Source organism: Xiphophorus couchianus, chromosome 1 (assembly GCF_001444195.1).
Source record: "Xiphophorus couchianus chromosome 1, X_couchianus-1.0, whole genome shotgun sequence".
Taxonomy (NCBI): domain Eukaryota; kingdom Metazoa; phylum Chordata; class Actinopteri; order Cyprinodontiformes; family Poeciliidae; genus Xiphophorus; species Xiphophorus couchianus.
The window spans coordinates 4,127,792-4,144,410 of NC_040228.1; the positions used below are offsets into that span (position 1 = coordinate 4,127,792).

Genomic DNA, 16,619 nt, shown 5'->3' on the forward strand with positions numbered 1-16,619 from the left:
GAACTGTAGACTGGTCTTTCAGGTGGATGACATGAGTTGTATTAAAAAAAGACTAGATAGCTTTCTTTCTTTTATATCTGTTGCTACAGAGAATGGAAATCCTCTGTACTTGTTGGCCCGCTGCATTTTTTCCCTCTGAATCAGAATTTGCAGAAGTTAAATAGAACCACTCGTGACGTCAGAATTCACAGTTGAAAAGTTAAAGTTCCCCAAACCACCCCAGTCTCAATTTCAGTATAGCTGCAATGCAATTTCAAGCATAGAGACAGCTGCAGGAATAAACCTTTGCCCACAACGTACATCACAAGCAGGTTTGCTACATACACCTCATCTCTGTTCTGAGGCAGAGGATTTGCAAGATTATAGAAAATGCCATCTCAAACCTTTCATTCAAGAATAAACACTAAATATTCTCCAAAGTACATTTAAACTACAGAGATAAACATGTAGTTTATTTAGGATTTGCACTCCTGACAGTTTATGTCCCAGTCATTTGTGGCAGTAACAGCTCTATACCTTTATCAAACTGTCGCCTGTAGTGTTTTGCAGCTGAGTTTGTCACCATGTTGGGATTTGGAAACATGAATTATTTTCTTCTCAGTTAATGAGGTGGTGGCTAACTTTTTGTATTCAAATGTTTGAGAATTCCAGGGCACAGATGATACTGCAGCCTTTACAGAGAGTTGTAGCTCTGTCTAACAAGTGCAGGTGTTTGAGCTTAAAAACAAAGCCCTCTGTCATGATACACATTCCCTGTGCAGCTCGAGGACAGCCTCTCTTTGTTAAAACGTAGAGAGAAAAGCACAGACTGAGAATAATAAGGCAATGAACGAGGCGACGAGTGAGAAGCTACGTCTGCTTCAAGGCTGCCTCTGTCAATTATAAAAAAAACCAAGCAGAGGTCAATGTCAGTAATTAGCTCTAAGTTGTCTTGTAGTAGCGTTACTGCACTCACACTCACACGCACACACACACACACACACACACACACCCACACGTGTGCTTATCGCTTATCGTGGAAGCTGATTAAGTCCAAAACTTCTGGGGAAAAGATATACACTCTATCCAACTCCCAGTTCACTTGATATCTCAGTTGTTTCTGATAAAGAGCAAAACTTATATGAAATAAAAATCTGGCTGGAGAAAGGAAAACATACCAAGTCGAAAACAATAATAGAGTGCTCAGCTGAAAATATGCAAAATGATTTGAAATAAAAACCAAAATTGGAAAACTTGTGGGGAACAAAAGCAAAAGAAATTGAGACAAAAAAATAAATACATAAAAAAAATAACAGAAAATGTCCATTCACATATCAAACATTACCAACAATGGCAAAGATTCAGTGTTATTTAACACACACAAGGGATTGTGGAGCAACTTTACTGCATCGGAATGCTTGGCAAAGTTTCCTTACAAAATCCCCAAACATGAGGAAAGACACCTGCTGGGTCGTGGAAAAGGTTTAAGAAGGGCCCACTCATTGACATAAATCAGAGAAAACTGAGTAACTGTGTAGCCATAAGAAAAATCACTAATTGAAAAGGACTGCAAGGAAGCATAGATGTTGGACCTTGGAACAATGGAAGAAGGTCTGGTGAGTCTAGATTTACCCTCTTTCAGAGTGATGGTGCATCAGGGTAAGAAAAAAGGGAGAGGAAGTGATGTACCCATCATTACTAGTGTCTACTGTAGCAGCCTGTGTGGTCAGTGCTACGATCTGGGGTTGCTGCAGTTGGTCAAGTCTAGGTCAGGTCTTCTACCTGAAGATACTGAATGACGAGGTTATTCCATCAAAGGATGTTTTCTTCCCTCATTGGACGGCCATATTCCAGGATTCATCAGTGGTTCGTCGACTATATGACATTATTTTTAAACTTTGACTGCCTGTTACAGATTCTGGACCTTAACCCCATTGAGAACCTTAGGGATGTGCTTTAGAAGGATTTGCTCAGTGGTCAGACTCTTCCGTCATCAATGCAAAAATTAATGCAACACCGGATGCAGAAGCTTATAGAAAACAATGCCACAGTGAATATCTGCTGAATTCAAAGCTGAAGATCGTCCAGCAGAACATGAGACATGTAACCTTTTTTCTTGCAGTGACATTTTTGTCCAGGCAGTGTAATATGCAACTAAATGAAAACTGAACTGACTTTTCCCATCTCACTTGTTTACTGGTACGCGTTGAGGTGAGAATAATATGCAACTAAGATATTTCTGACATGTATTCCTGTTTTAATAGCAGTCACAAGCTCTCTTCAGGATCAAGAAACAAGAACCATCTATTGAGTCAGCAACATAGACGTGAAGCAGTTCTTAGAAACTGACTCAATATTATTCCAGTTACTTATGGTAAAATCTCTAAACATGTTTCAGTTCACACAGTAAATAAATACAGACAGTGGTATTATTTCAAACTGCCTAATATTTCTTCACCTTCTGAAGAGAACAAACTGGATATTCATGTTTGGAGATGGAATAGAAAGCTTTACTTAAAAAAAACCCCACATTGTTATTTGTTTTAATCACAACTTAATAACATTGTGTAAACATTCCTCACCGTCTCTGGAATTCATTACCATCCCAATAGATTCACTCCCCCGTTTCAAATCACAACTCATAACACATTTGTTTATAACTGCTTGTTCTATCTAATGCCTTTTGCTCTTTCTGTTCAAGTGATTTTATTATTTATTGTTATATCTGTTAATTGATTTTGTGTATATTTTACGGTGTTCTTCAATGCCGAAGAAGGCGCCTACAAATAAAACAAAAAATACTATTACTATAAACTCAAAGAGAGTGAATAGAGACCCGGCTGGACAAACTTTGCCACAGGTTTCCCTCTCACTCATAACCCGCTTTCCAGTCTGACCATTCTTACTGAAGCTGATAAGAAAAAAGACTGAGGACAAATTGAGGTACATGCTTTTTAAAGGTTAGGGCGCCCCTTAATGGTAAGAGATATAAATGACATCTCTACAACCTCAAAATGTAAGAAACTCCACTAGAACAAGGAGAGACAAGTTTATATTGCAAGATCAGATTTATTCAGCTACCCAAATACATCTGTGATGAAATATCTTATGAGCAAAACACAATTTTTATTATATTTTTAAACAGAAAACATCAAATTTAGTTTAATACAAAGCTTTTCTCATATTTGTTAAATGTAATGTTCTGATACATTTGGTGAAAATAACTTTCCGATAACATATTTGATATATTTGTGAAATTTATTAAACATGAATTGGAGAAAGTCGCTGACTGTGGTCTGTACAGTGAAGTAAATGACCACTATGAGTAATCTGCTTGTTGAAATAGCTTAAATACAAATATCAAACACTGTATAGGCGATAACTAGGAGAGAACAGTTCAGTACATGAATATGGTCGTATATGGGCTATAACACTTTGACAGGTAGAATGTAAAACTTGAAATCCAATGATCATAAAGGAGGTAGCTCCTGAACAGCTTTTCTTTGTTAAAGGTGATGTCTGCCTGTTTCCAGTCGCAGCATCAGACTGAGCTGCTCCACTACGGCCACAGGCAAGACAGGTAAGATTGTGACATCATCACGAGCAGGTACTATATTTCTGCACTCCTTTCTGAATTTGGTCTCTCACATCAGTGGCGTTTTGCTTCAGGCCCTCCAGCTCCACAAGCTGCTCCTTCATCCGCTCCTCGTTGTTTTTCAATAATTCCCCTAGTTCTGCACAAAAAAACAAAAACACTGGGATTCAACAAGTTGAACAGCAGGATACACATATGGTCATCTGCAGGAAGGCATGGAAAAAGAATTGATGAATAAAAAAAGAACACAATGAGCTCCACTGCAGCTGGAACTTTGATTCAACAATTCAAATTGTTCAACAAAACTTGAACAATTCAAAGTAAATAATGTTGGGTAGATTCCAGTTTCCAATGCTTTGTTTCCATTGAGCGATCCAGCACAGGTTGGTGCAGTTCAGTATGCAATTTTATGGTCCGAGGTATTCGGGAGAGCATTCCACCATCAGTCGGACAGTCACTGAGCAGTTGGGCCGCACAAGAAAACACTTAGTGGTTTTATATAAATGCAACAACAAAAGTGGTGAATGTTTGTCACAGGTCGTGATGTTTTCCTGTCAATGGATTGTCTTGTGCGACGTCAGAAGCTTCACCCCAATAACAACCTCATACAACCTGTACAATCTGTACCTCACCATTCACAGACAATTGTCCAAACCACAAAAATCTGTGCAGTACCCGCTTAGTGGAAACAACAAACAAGAGTACAATGATTTATTTACCGACATGGAACAGAGTAGAACCTTCCAAAATTACTTCAAGAGCATCACCGACTCTCAGCTACTCATAACAAACCCAGAACAACAGAATCTCAGAGATTCATCTCATCATGTAAGGCATGATACATCTCATGATACATTTTTAAGAAACAGTCAAACATGGCGGTGGTAGTGTGACGCCTCCTCTGTCAGGACCTAGACATCTCTTCCTAACTGACGGAAAGATTAACTCTGTTCTCTTTCAGAAAATCCTGAAGGATAAACTCCATCTGTCAGTTCCAGACCTTAAGCCAAAGCATAATTTAATAATGATCCAAAGAACATCAACAAGTTTGTGTCTAAACAGATCATTAAAAGAAAAATTGGTCAAATCAAAGACCAGTCAAATGTGATTGGCATGCAGTAACTCGACCACATACAGGCCGTTCAGGTAGCTGAACTTCCCACTGTGGCTGAGCTAGAACAATTCAACAGTAAAAAAAGAAAAAGACTCATTGCCAGTCGTCTCAAACCTTTAATGACAAAGTATTTCCACCAATGTCGGCACAGACAGTCTTTAGATTTTAGGGCGCACTTACTTTTCCACATGAGGTCAGATTGATTTGAATAGTTTTCTCTCTAATAAATCAAATCAAAGTTTGAAAATTAGATTTTGTACTTAAATCAATTTTGCCTGCTATAAAATGTTGTTTGACCAAAAACATCGAAGTGTGAAAAATCTAAAACAGAAGAATTCTGTACGGGGTAAATACTTTTCACAGCACCACCTTGAGCATATTAAAAGACAGCTCAGCAATTTGGTCCACCATTTAGGACTAACAATTCTAAACATACTTATTTTGACGTATCAGGGAATTTTATCATGAACGCAAGACCAAACAAAAAATGTCAGAGAATCTGTGGCGATTTTTATAAGCACAAATCTGCATATAAAGATGATTTCCAAATATTCTGTACACCAATTTAAAGGACAGTTGCCAAGTTCTAGATACTCACTGTCAAGATCATTTATCCCATTATTGGCTTTACTGAGGAGATCTTCTGCAGCCTTCGTCATATCTTTGACCTTCTGTTGGATGTTGTTCAGACTTCCAGAGCTGCCAAGAGTCTCCATCTTCAACTGCAGCTCACGGTAACGTTTCTCTGTTACATTTAGCTCCTGGCAGAGCACAGACCATATTAGTTCAATGCGAACATGAAAACTTTATTTTGACTAAACAACACAGCAGTCAACCCCTACGTGTCTCTCTTTGTTTGTGGACAATATTACAGAATTTTATGTTGCTTTTTAGAGCAACCTATTCATTTAAAAACTTTGTCTTTTTTGTGAAGATTATGTGCTGAAATTTCAGCTTCTTTTTAAAGACCATGCTATGAACAAAAAACATCTCTGCAACTTTGATTTTGATAATAACTTTGAGAATTTTAGGGAGCAACAGGCACAAAAAAACATTGCAACATTCTGGAGGGACAGATTTTTTCACATTTGTGATATAATCCCAACATTAACGTTTCTTTACTCTTTGAACTGGACCTATATTGACTCCCTACTTACTGACCTGCTCCAGTGTGGATGCCTGGTGACTGGCGTTGTTAGCCAGGTTTATGGCGTCCTTTGCCATTAGTCTGTTTATCTCTGTCTTGTTTTTTAGGGCTTCCACCCCCTTGGACAGATTGGTTAGACGCATCATGATGTCCATCTGCTTGTCCTCAAGCTGCACCAACCCATTTTCCACCTGCAATGCCAATTGTCACAATGGAGAAGACAAAGGACAAATGAAAGGATATGAAGAGACATGCTAAAACCCTTTACAGAGCAGTGGGTAAAACACCCTGCACAGATCAATCATGCTGCACCTCAGCAGTGGAGTTCTTGGTCCTGTTCAGGTTGTCCCGGGCCTCCTTCAGGGCTGCCTTTGCTTTCTCTATGGCCACTTCAGAGACATTTAAGGCCTGTTTGGTGCTATTGACCAGATCCCTCACACCCACTGCTTGTCTCCTGGACAGGAATGACAGAAAAACAGTTTGAAATCAAACTATTAAAAACTTTAAGCTGCATTTTGGACCACATCAAGGTTATCAATGTTCTGAAGGGTATTGCTAAAACCTATTAGCAAACTATGGGTAAAATATCAACAATGAGCTGCCTAAGTAAGAATAAACTTTAATAAGTTTTCTTAAAATGAAATAATACTGAGGATATTTTCACACTGATCAGTCCCCCAAAGGATTTCTTGATTGTTTTTGTGTTGTTTTGCAATTAAAATGACAGATATTGTGATGCTAATTTAGAAACATTTGCAGTGAATTTGCAATATTTGTGCTTATGTATGACAGTAAGTGTGACTTTTTGTTACTTTCCATTGTGATCACAGACTATAACTTGACATCAAGGAAGCCTGAGGAAGCAGTGTAGCCGAAGTAAGAAATACTGCCACCTGCAGGTGGGAGTTAGCATCACTAGAACCCATTTTTATTTTTATTTTTTTACAATTTTGGGGAAAAATTTGCAATAAACTAACAATTATGCATTAGTACAAAAAATTTGGAGATCTGTTAACATTGAATGAATTGCCGCGGAAAAACTGAGGAGAATGACTGATTTAATTTGGCAGAATAAAGGTGAAAAACTGCTTTGAGTAGAAGGTTAGTCCCAGATGACAAAGTGTTTCTAAACGAGGAGAGAGACAGGGTCACAATGCCTTCTGGAATCTTCTGGAAATGTAATGCTGGAAGTACAACTCACTCTGCCTCTTTAGCTTTGTTCATCAGGTCTTGAGCATTGCGGATGAGCTGCGAAGTTTGATTCATAATGTCCTGAACGTTGGTGAGATTGGCAATGCTGCTGTTGATCTGGTTGATCAGTTTGTCCACAGTGGTCCTGTTGATCGGCAGCTTGATATCTAAGACCTGCTGGGCTACCTTCTGGATGCTCTCAGGATCTGCTCCCTCCTCTGCTCAGCACACCAGACAGACAAGGCAGACAGACAGACAGACAGACAGACAGACAGAGACCCCAAAAGAAAAAACTTTGTTAATCTAATGATCGTCAGGGCAAAGTTCGACCTGAAAGCATCCATCCACAGACCTGTAAGGAAGTCTTTGATGGTCTTAATCAAGTCTTTAAGGTCTTTATTGCTTTTTTCAAAGTATTCTTTCTTCTTCTGGGCTTTCTCCAGAGCGTTCATTGTCCGGTTCTTCACATCCTGGGTCTGGGAAGCTATGTCCTGAAGCTGGGCCCAAGGAATAAAACAATCAAATACACCAGCCTGTGTACTAACAGTAGGTAGGATGGTTACTGAAAGCTTCACTACCTTCTTAGTGACGCCCTGCAGCTCCTTCATGGCAGCTTTCAGACTGTCGGTGAGGTTTGTGGCATCCTTCAGCGCAGTCAAAGAAGAACTCTTTGTCCCATCGCATCCCTCTCCTCCACAAACAAAGTTACCCTGATTGTCATGGCAACCACACCGGTTGTCAGAGCAGCTGCCATTTTGGCTGTCATTACTAGCACCACCACACACCTTAAAAGAGAAATGAGATTTAAAAGAAGTTCGACTACAAAAATAAAACACGTCTTAAGGTCAAAATTTAAAGCAACATATTCCTTAATATTTGTTTAATTGGGTTAAAAACGGTATGCAAAATATTCTGCTGCAGGAACACACACAATAATTTAACAACACATATGGTTACCAGTTTTATTTTGGTGACTCTGAGGTGGCAAAGTTTATTTAGACTTTTCTTTACCAAATTTTTGCTTTAACCAAGACAGGTATTTAGAACTATAAATTATAGGTGAAACCGAATGTTTGACTATTATTATTCTCTGGTTCCTTGCTTGTATTGTCATTCATTCAATATCTTTATACAATAAAGTTTGAAATTACAGTTCGAAGTAGGTGTGGGCGATAAGACCTTAAAGTTTTATCCCAACATTTTGTGTTACTGTTGTGATCATGGGTGAATTGGTTCCATAACTTAATTAACTTTATGATTGCTACAATTAATTAAGTTAATTTAATTAAGTTAATTAAGTTATTGCTTTGCTGTTTTACTTTTAACAGTATGGAACTGATTAAAAGGTTTTTAAAAAACGGATTGTTTCAATTAAAGTCAAAATTGCAGAATGAGCTTCTATTTTTGCAGTCAGAACCTCGCCCGTAATGAACCTCTGCACAAGTCACTGGTGTACATATGCTCCACTTATCAGTAGTCTCATATTTTTGTAATAAAAATCATATTAATCTATTTCATGCAGCACCGGGTATCTGAAACTGAATGTTGGGGTTTTCTGATAGTTCTTTTGGTTATCAACCTCCTCCTGAGTGTCTGCACTGTTTACCATTTGGCTGAGATGTCGGACCGTCTCACTGAGGTTTTGGGTCTTCTGATGCAGCTCGTTTAATGAATTGTTGTGAGCGGTTAGATTCCGGAGGAGCTCGTCCTTTGTGGCGTTCAGCATCTTCTCGGTAATCCCTCGATTTTGTTTGGATTGTTCAACTGGACTGGTAGGAAACAACACCGAGGCGTTGCACCTCTCCTCAGCCTGCTGTGACAGTTGGTAGTACTTCTTCACTTTGTCAAACTGATCTGGTGGAATAGAGGAGCAAAGATATGCCACTTCAAAATGGGAAAGACGAGAAAACATGTGGCTACACACGTCACGGTAACAACCTTTGTTGGATGAGAAATGGTCTCAGTAATTATTGTGATAAACAATAATACTGTTATTTTATGACCATTTCCAAGTGTTACGTTGACAATTGAATGAAAGACCAATACATAAATTTCATAAAGAACTCTTAACACTGGAACTGAAAGATAATTTAAATATGCAAAATAAAACCCCATTAAAAGCAGTAAATAAAATGGAAATAAAAGTCACATGTAACCAAAACCATGAATGGATTATAATATCTCTGTAAACAAAATAAAAAATAGTAATCTTCAGGCTTATTTAAATTGATCATTAATTGATTAATTGCCTGTTGCCAAAGGCCTACATGTGGCTCAAGCAAAGCAGACATGTGCTACTGATCATTCAGGAAGCAGCTACCAGAAAATATTATTCCACATCTAGACTGTTACAAAGACTCACTCGGTTTTGGGTTTTGCTACCAAACCCAATGAGCAGGATGGCAAACTAGCTGAATAAATCTCCAAAGCTCATTTTGCTTTTGCTCTTAGCATTTTAGATGCATCTGAGATGCATCTTGGCACCAACTCTGAAACAACAACCACTAGACCTCATTAGCCTGTAAGCTGCCTGTTAAAGAGGAATACCAGGAGGAACCGTTTAACTCCCAACCATCAACACTCCAAGTGGGGTTGGTGTGAAATAAAGGAAAAATATGTGAAAAAGTGCTTCATTGTCACTGTAAAGTACGCCATAGAACTGAAAAAGGGTCAGCACTGGTTGAATTTATTTTAGGGGCTATTACACATGACTGACAGGGGGTTACTGTCGTTACAAATGAAGCTGCATGAAGTGTGATATTTTTTTTAAGATCTGCCGGTGGATACCTGAAAATCCTGAGGTGAGGTACTTGTCCAGCAGCTCCTGTTTGCGAGCCAGCGTAGCATTGACATCCATCAGTTCTTTCTCCAGGTCAGTCAGAGCGCGTTTTAAGACCTCATCCGCCTCTTTAGTTTTGTTTGTGTCTTGATCGATTCCCGCCAGACGTGAGTTAATGAGAACAATCTCAGGTCTGAAAGACATTTTTAGCATTTAGAGAACTGCAGGTGACTAAGAGTCAGTAGATAAGTAGCTTTAATTGCCCACCTGAGGTCATCGATGCTCTGTCCAATCAGCTGGTGGATCTGTTCCGTGCTCCCCGTATCAATCAGGTTTCGCACCTGGTTCAGCTTCTGCTCAAGCTCCATGATGCGGTTGATCCCGACTCCGGGCGTGATCCCGCTCTCCAGGATCTTCTGGACAGCGTACTGGATGTGCTCCAAGTCTCTTCTGATCTGGCACAAGTGGTCGTCCGCCTGATCGAAGCACTGATGACACGGGACACAGTTGGGGAAGACGCCCGTGAAGCCGCGTGCGCACTCATCGCACCGGAGCCCCGCCATCCCGTCCTTGCAATCGCACTGCCCTGTCGCTCGGTTACACTGGCGTGTCTGTGAGCCCAGCGGGTGACAGGAGCACTCTGGAAGGAAGCAGAGAGAAATATGATAGTAATCAGCAGTGCACCGATTGCTGTTCCCTCGGCCAATTCCAATGAAAACCTTTAGGGTGAAAACTTGGAAGTTTCAAATATTTTTTCAAAGAGCATTCACCAAACTGCTTCAATTTCTATAAAAAAATTGGAGGAGCAGTATTATTTAATTTCCAGGAGTAACATAGAGAATATTAGTTCTCTATGTTACTCCCCCAGGTACGAGTCCTGATTGATATGGGGAACGTGGAACAGATCCACCAGCTGATTGGACAGAGCGTCGATGACCTCAGGTGGGCAACTAAAGCTACTTATCTACTGACTCTCACTCACCTGCTGTTCCTTGCGCACATTTGTAATTGAAATCCAAACATGACTTAAAAGAAATTTGACTTTGCAATCTAAAGGCTCGCTAAGTCTTTAGATTTGCAAGCCTTCCTGCTCTTTTCTTAAAGAAAGCAGGAGCTTCTCTTTAAGAAGCTCTTTCCAACACCTCGCCTTCATCACGTCATCACAGGGACGTTTTGTCAGAGCTCTGGGTTGAGCAGTAGTTCACATGATGAGCTCTGCAGACGTGCAGTTCCACCAGGTGTCTCCTTCTGCTTTCCGACTTACCTCTACACTCCACCTCTGGGTCGCCCCAGTGGTGCTCTTGGCACTCGGTGCAACGTTGTCCTCCGAAACCGGGCCAACACGGACACTGGCCTGTGAACTGCAGGGGTGGTGGAAACATGCACGTCCTGATGATATTTTTCAAAGATTTAAATTGTTTTAAAATTATTTTTAGATGCTTTCGCTCTTCCTCACCATGTTGCACCGGTCCCTCTCAGAATGCCGCTGGTCACAGTTGCACGGCTGGCAGCCTTCAGCCTGACCGTAATTCCAGTGGTTGGGGGCACACTGGTCACAGTTGTTGCCCATCACAGACCCCCTGCAAGGACAGGCCCCAGTGTAGTGGTCACAGAGACACTGTCCTTCACTGCAGGCTGACTCCACAGTGCCAGCAGTCACACAGGTGCACCCTGGGTAAAGGCAAAGGACAGATAAGGAGCAGATCTTGGGGTCTACTTTGTGTCTGTATTTTCCACATATGCAAGCTGTTGTTTTTATGAGCAAGCAGAAATTTAATTAGCTTGAAAATACATTTTTAGGAGATCATAATTGTATGTGTGTGTGGGGGGCGTGTGTGTGTGTGTGTGTGTGTGAGAGAGAGAGAGAGAGTTTCTTTTTTTTCCCATTTATGCCAACATGATTGTTCTGACTGGATGATATTTTGGAAATGTGAAAGTTTCAGAAAGATTCAGCAATCTGGCTACATGAGCTAAAGGTTTACATAGCCAGAGATCTCGGCGGTTTTCTTTGCATGATGAGAAGAGGCCAAGTATTCAGTCAGATTCAAAAATATTTTATCGATCCCACAGGAAAATAAAATTTTCTGTGACATGTTTGTGGTTGTATATTTAATTAGAGTTCATCACTAAAAATTCATTTTTAAAATACCAATGGAAAGATGCAAACAAACCTGGATAGCAGTAATAAGAAGTCACTGACTGCTAATAACCAAAGCTAATAATCAAAGCTGGTATCCAGCTCAATGTTTTTTATATGCTAACATTCTTCTTGCTAAGTTATGCCTTTGTTGGAGGAGTTGATGTGTGTTTACTTCCATCTACCAGATCGTTCAGGATTGTGGTGCTAAGTGCTTTGTTTAAAGGAAATATTGTGCAGGAAACTGAAATACTGAAATTCCAGACTTCTGATTGGCTGACAGCTCTCTGTCAACAGACTCACCGCCTCCACATAAAAAGTATTTTATACATCCAGGAGTATCTGTATCTATCCAGATTGTTTATGTGTTTTAAGAATGAAAAGGAAATTTACTTCTGACCATTTGCTTTAATACCAAAGACAGAGTTAGCTTCCTTAAAACCACGGTAACAAACCTTAAAGTTGCAGTACATTACTCTTATTAAAAAAGTATGTTTATACATGTTTGTTAAAACTGTCATTTTATTGTGTTAGCATAGTAAGAGATATCTGTGAAAAAAGAAAGCGCTCCTCTGCCTTCACCCAGTTCTCCCAGTACTAACTGCAGACAAACACTGCTCAGCCAGAAACAACCAATCAGAGCCAGGAGGAGGGTCTTGGCGCTGACAATCATGCTTGTGATCGAGAGCGGTGTATTTCTGCAGATTGCAATAGCATCTCTGGGAGGAGAAGACAGATCTATTCAAAGATTATCTGTCTGATAGCATCACAAAATAGCGACATATTTAGCAAATATGTAAAAAAAAAAAAAAAAAGAAAGAAAAAAGAGCTTTTCTAAAAATGGCATACTTTAAAGAAACAGCGTCAATTGTATAATTGTATAATTATTATTTCTCATCACTCACGTCTGCAGTCCCTGATCAAAGCGTTGCCGAAGTATCCTTCCTCGCACAGGGAACAGGACGGCCCGTCCGTGTGGTACAGGCACCTGAGGCACTGCCCAGTCCTGGGGTCACATGACTCCGGATCCTGGGGGTCGATGTTATCATTGCACTCGCAGCGGAGACACTGTCCACCGGGCTGCTCTGGGTTGCCGTAGTAGCCTGGAGCACACTGATCGCAGCGAGGACCTTGGACAGGAATAGATGGCCATCGTGGGGTGGTTGATATTTAATAAAGCAACATTAGATGTTTTTATATGTGTTTCTATCATATGCAAAGCTAACAGCCAGGCTACCGGGGATATTTCTGCTAAGTTGAAATCATTTTTAACATGAATTCTTTTAACTTCAGACTGCTGTCCACTGCAGGAAAGATACCAACAGCTGACAATGTCACAAAATTCAAATTCAGAAAACCTAAAGATTTTACTCGCCTATCTCAAAAAGAATGTTTTGTCACTTCAAAACTAAAACCCTCAATGTACTTTATTGGTGATTAATGTAACAAATCAACATAAAGCAGAGCAGAAATGTGAAATGGAAGGAAAATGATACATGGTTTAATTACAACTATAAGACCCACAACACACAGGATCCGACTTGGAAATTGATCCAAAGGAAAATCGGGTCACATGATGTACTCAGCAATTCAAACGCATTAAAGTCAACAGGGCCTTGCAGACCGCTAGCCATTCCCTGTGACTGGGGTCTGTAATGTCATGAGTGAGACAGGAAGGGAAACATGACTGCAAAGTAAAACACATCCGCTTTGGGGAGAATACAAACTGAAATCCTACACTTGAAAAAAAAAAAGCATTGTACTTAGAAAAAAATGAAAGAGTAAAACATGATTATGATAACGTTCCAGCTCACCTGTATAGCCTGGTTTGCAGTAACATATGATCTGATCAGAGGTGTGGTCAGCTTGACAGGAATGGCCATTAAAGTGGTTGGAACCAGGGTTTCCAGGGCAGGGGCAGGGATGACAGTGATCCCCCGAGCCGAGCACTGGGTTGCCGTAGAAACTTTCCACACAGCTGTGGAGAACGAAGAGAGATATTTATGCATCTGGCAACAGACCTGCAGCCAAGCAGCAAAAGGCAATAAGGAAGTTTTTTAAAAAAAATTTCCCACCGTTCGCAGAGGTGACCCGCTGTGTTGTCCCTGCAGCCTCTGCACTCTCCTGTCCGGGAGTCACAGAGGTCGGCGTGGCCGTTACACTGACAGGGGCTGCAGCTGGGGAAGCCCCACTGGCCCGGTTGGCAGTCGGAGCACTGGCGCCCGGTGGCTCCCTGCCTGCACGGACACTGACCTGTAACCGGGTCACACTGGTGGCTGAAGGAGCCCTCTGGGTGGCAGTCACAGGCTGAAAAAGAGAGAGGGGCGGTCAGTTATGCTTCTTGTCACTTTAAATCCAAATAAGCTGCTGCTGCTGGCCACGCCCCCAAGTCAACAGTTACACTTGCACCTGAAAACGGCTGCAAACCGATGCACAATTATACACTGTAAATCTTTGAAAAGCAAAAGTGGAGCCTCCTGCACAACCAATGCACAATGCAGCAAGTGATTTCTAGATGGTAAGTCAACAACAAAGCATTATTCTTTTCCAGCAGCCATTGTACAGTGCACTTTAACCAGCAGCTGATCAAACGTGATGAAGCTCTTTGGGTGGCTAGGTGACGAGCAGAGCGCAGCTGGGGTATCTAGTTGAGGGACGGTGTCTGCTGATTTGTGACATTACATCCCAGAGTTTTTTGAACTGCCTTAAATATCAGACACCAAAAAAACATTAATATTGCGAAAAACCAACTGGGTGTTGTTTTTTAAGTGCTTAAGTTGTTTTTTAGTGGTAGAGACCCAAGTGGAAACACAAAAATGTGCAAAATGTGAATTTTGCATAATACATCCCATTTAATGTCTTCCTGTTTATCTTCAGTATTTCTGCTTTAAAGTGGACAAACTGTTTCAACAACAGTGATGGCCTTCTTTTCCAAGAAGTGAGGAGGGATTACTAAGAGTTTTTATTTTCAAAACTGCGTCTATGTTGGTTTCAGAATAAGGGACAAAAATTCAAATTTCTCTTATCCACTTGAGTACTAGTTACTCAAATGGATTATTGTATCCAGTATAATATGTTGAAGTGGATACCAAGGCCTTCCATTCAGACTAAATAGCAGTCTGCTTACAGAGAAAATTACAGGAAAAATTATGATTGCTCATGCCAAAGTGCCTTCCTCTCAAAATGTTTCAGAGGATTAAAGATAATAGCCTTCTATACTAACCTATTATAAATAATTACGTCTAATCATCAACCACAATTGAAGGCCTGCAGTTGTTAGTCCTCACAGGTCCTAAGAACAGACGCACCATTGCAGCCGTTCACTCCGAAGCCGTAGGTTCCTGGGGCGCACTGGTCACACCGCCGCCCAATGACGTTAGCTTTACAGCGGCACTGACCTCCGACCTTATCGCACTCGCCGCTGATGGAACCCTGCGGGTCGCACTGACATGCTGCATGCAACAGACAATAAATGCATTTATGCTCTGCTTTGGATCTGCATCTGCTCAGTCTATGTCCGCCGTGCGGTTAGTGTGTCTGCTTACGCAGGGCCCCATCGTGAATGTTGGCTGAGATGCCGCAGATGAGTTTGGTGCACATCTCAGCCAGCATTGGCATCGGCGTGATCATAAAGGAATCCAGGCACATGTAGCGGACCATGTCCTTCCGGTGCTGCTCTGTGTCCGGGTCGCTGCCGTGGAAACCAGGAAGCTCGGTGTACTTGGGGATCAAAACCAGCTAAATGGGGAAATGAAAACAGCAGAGTTTACAGAATTACAAGGATCCTGGGAATAGAAGGATTATTCAACAGTCTAACCATTAGCAGCAAATTCAAGCTTTTTTCCTCTTAAATACTAAGTTGGACAAAGTGTTTCTGAATGATCTCGTTACAAAAAAGAATTTCTTGTGATACAGCACACTTTTTTATATTTAAGTATGCAAAAAATGCATAACTTAATTGAAATAAACTTTTAAAGAAAAGAGATTCATGATAACAGACATCACAAAAGAAATTCACCCAGGAAACATCTCGACTAAAAATGGTAACCCAAACTCACTTTTTAAGAAATGATTACTGAAAGTGAAAACTTAAAATTCCTAATCACCTTAACTTCTGAATTTGCATCTTTCTACCACTAGGGGGAGATCAGTATGCATGTGACCAGTATGCAACTGCACCTGTTGCCCCTGCTCCTGCTGTCAGACTCACAAACCTGACTGAACATAAACATCTTCATAGCATTTTTCTACCAGATACAATAATAATAAAAAAAGAAATCTGTATTTGGAGCACCAATAAACCACTTTAAAGCCTGCATGCCTGCCTGTGAGCAATGAGGAGAGCTGGTTTATGGTTTATGGTTTCTTACTTACTGAGTCAATCAAAATGAAAGCGGTAAGGTGTCTGTAACCGACTCCGTGTCGCTGGAACCTGATTGCTACCACGTAGCGATTACTGGGCTCAAAACAAAATGGCCTGGACATCAGGATGTATCTGGAAGAATAGAGTACAGTCAGTACTCAGGTAGTTACTAACACTGGAATAGACTCTGAGTAGCTCGAATAGCAACTGATTTACAAGCCATCATTTGTTAATATTTATTTAATTAGGAACGTGAATAATAAAAAGAAATACAGTAAACAACCATATAAGTTCTGTCATCTGTCTGACTCACA

At 40.6% G+C, this 16,619-nt stretch overlaps 1 protein-coding gene across 3 annotated transcripts in view; it reads right to left on the reverse strand.

Moving 5' to 3' along the window:
- Positions 1-3,028: 3,028 nt before the first annotated feature.
- Positions 3,029-16,619, reverse strand: part of lamb2l (laminin, beta 2-like) — a 51,475-nt gene continuing 37,884 nt past the window's right edge. For all 3 annotated transcript variants that reach the window (XM_028016865.1, XM_028016856.1, XM_028016875.1), the window contains 18 exons: positions 16,317-16,437; positions 15,488-15,680; positions 15,251-15,394; positions 14,018-14,249; positions 13,757-13,920; positions 12,848-13,072; positions 11,262-11,476; positions 11,070-11,166; positions 10,073-10,445; positions 9,814-9,998; positions 8,633-8,880; positions 7,605-7,811; positions 7,379-7,523; positions 7,037-7,244; positions 6,148-6,289; positions 5,850-6,026; positions 5,287-5,449; positions 3,029-3,713 (listed from right to left, as the gene is read on the reverse strand). In XM_028016865.1, the coding sequence (XP_027872666.1) occupies positions 3,577-3,713; positions 5,287-5,449; positions 5,850-6,026; positions 6,148-6,289; positions 7,037-7,244; positions 7,379-7,523; positions 7,605-7,811; positions 8,633-8,880; positions 9,814-9,998; positions 10,073-10,445; positions 11,070-11,166; positions 11,262-11,476; positions 12,848-13,072; positions 13,757-13,920; positions 14,018-14,249; positions 15,251-15,394; positions 15,488-15,680; positions 16,317-16,437 (3,376 nt within the window). In that variant the 3' untranslated portion in view covers positions 3,029-3,576. The remainder of the gene's footprint in view (positions 3,714-5,286; positions 5,450-5,849; positions 6,027-6,147; positions 6,290-7,036; positions 7,245-7,378; positions 7,524-7,604; positions 7,812-8,632; positions 8,881-9,813; positions 9,999-10,072; positions 10,446-11,069; positions 11,167-11,261; positions 11,477-12,847; positions 13,073-13,756; positions 13,921-14,017; positions 14,250-15,250; positions 15,395-15,487; positions 15,681-16,316; positions 16,438-16,619) is intronic.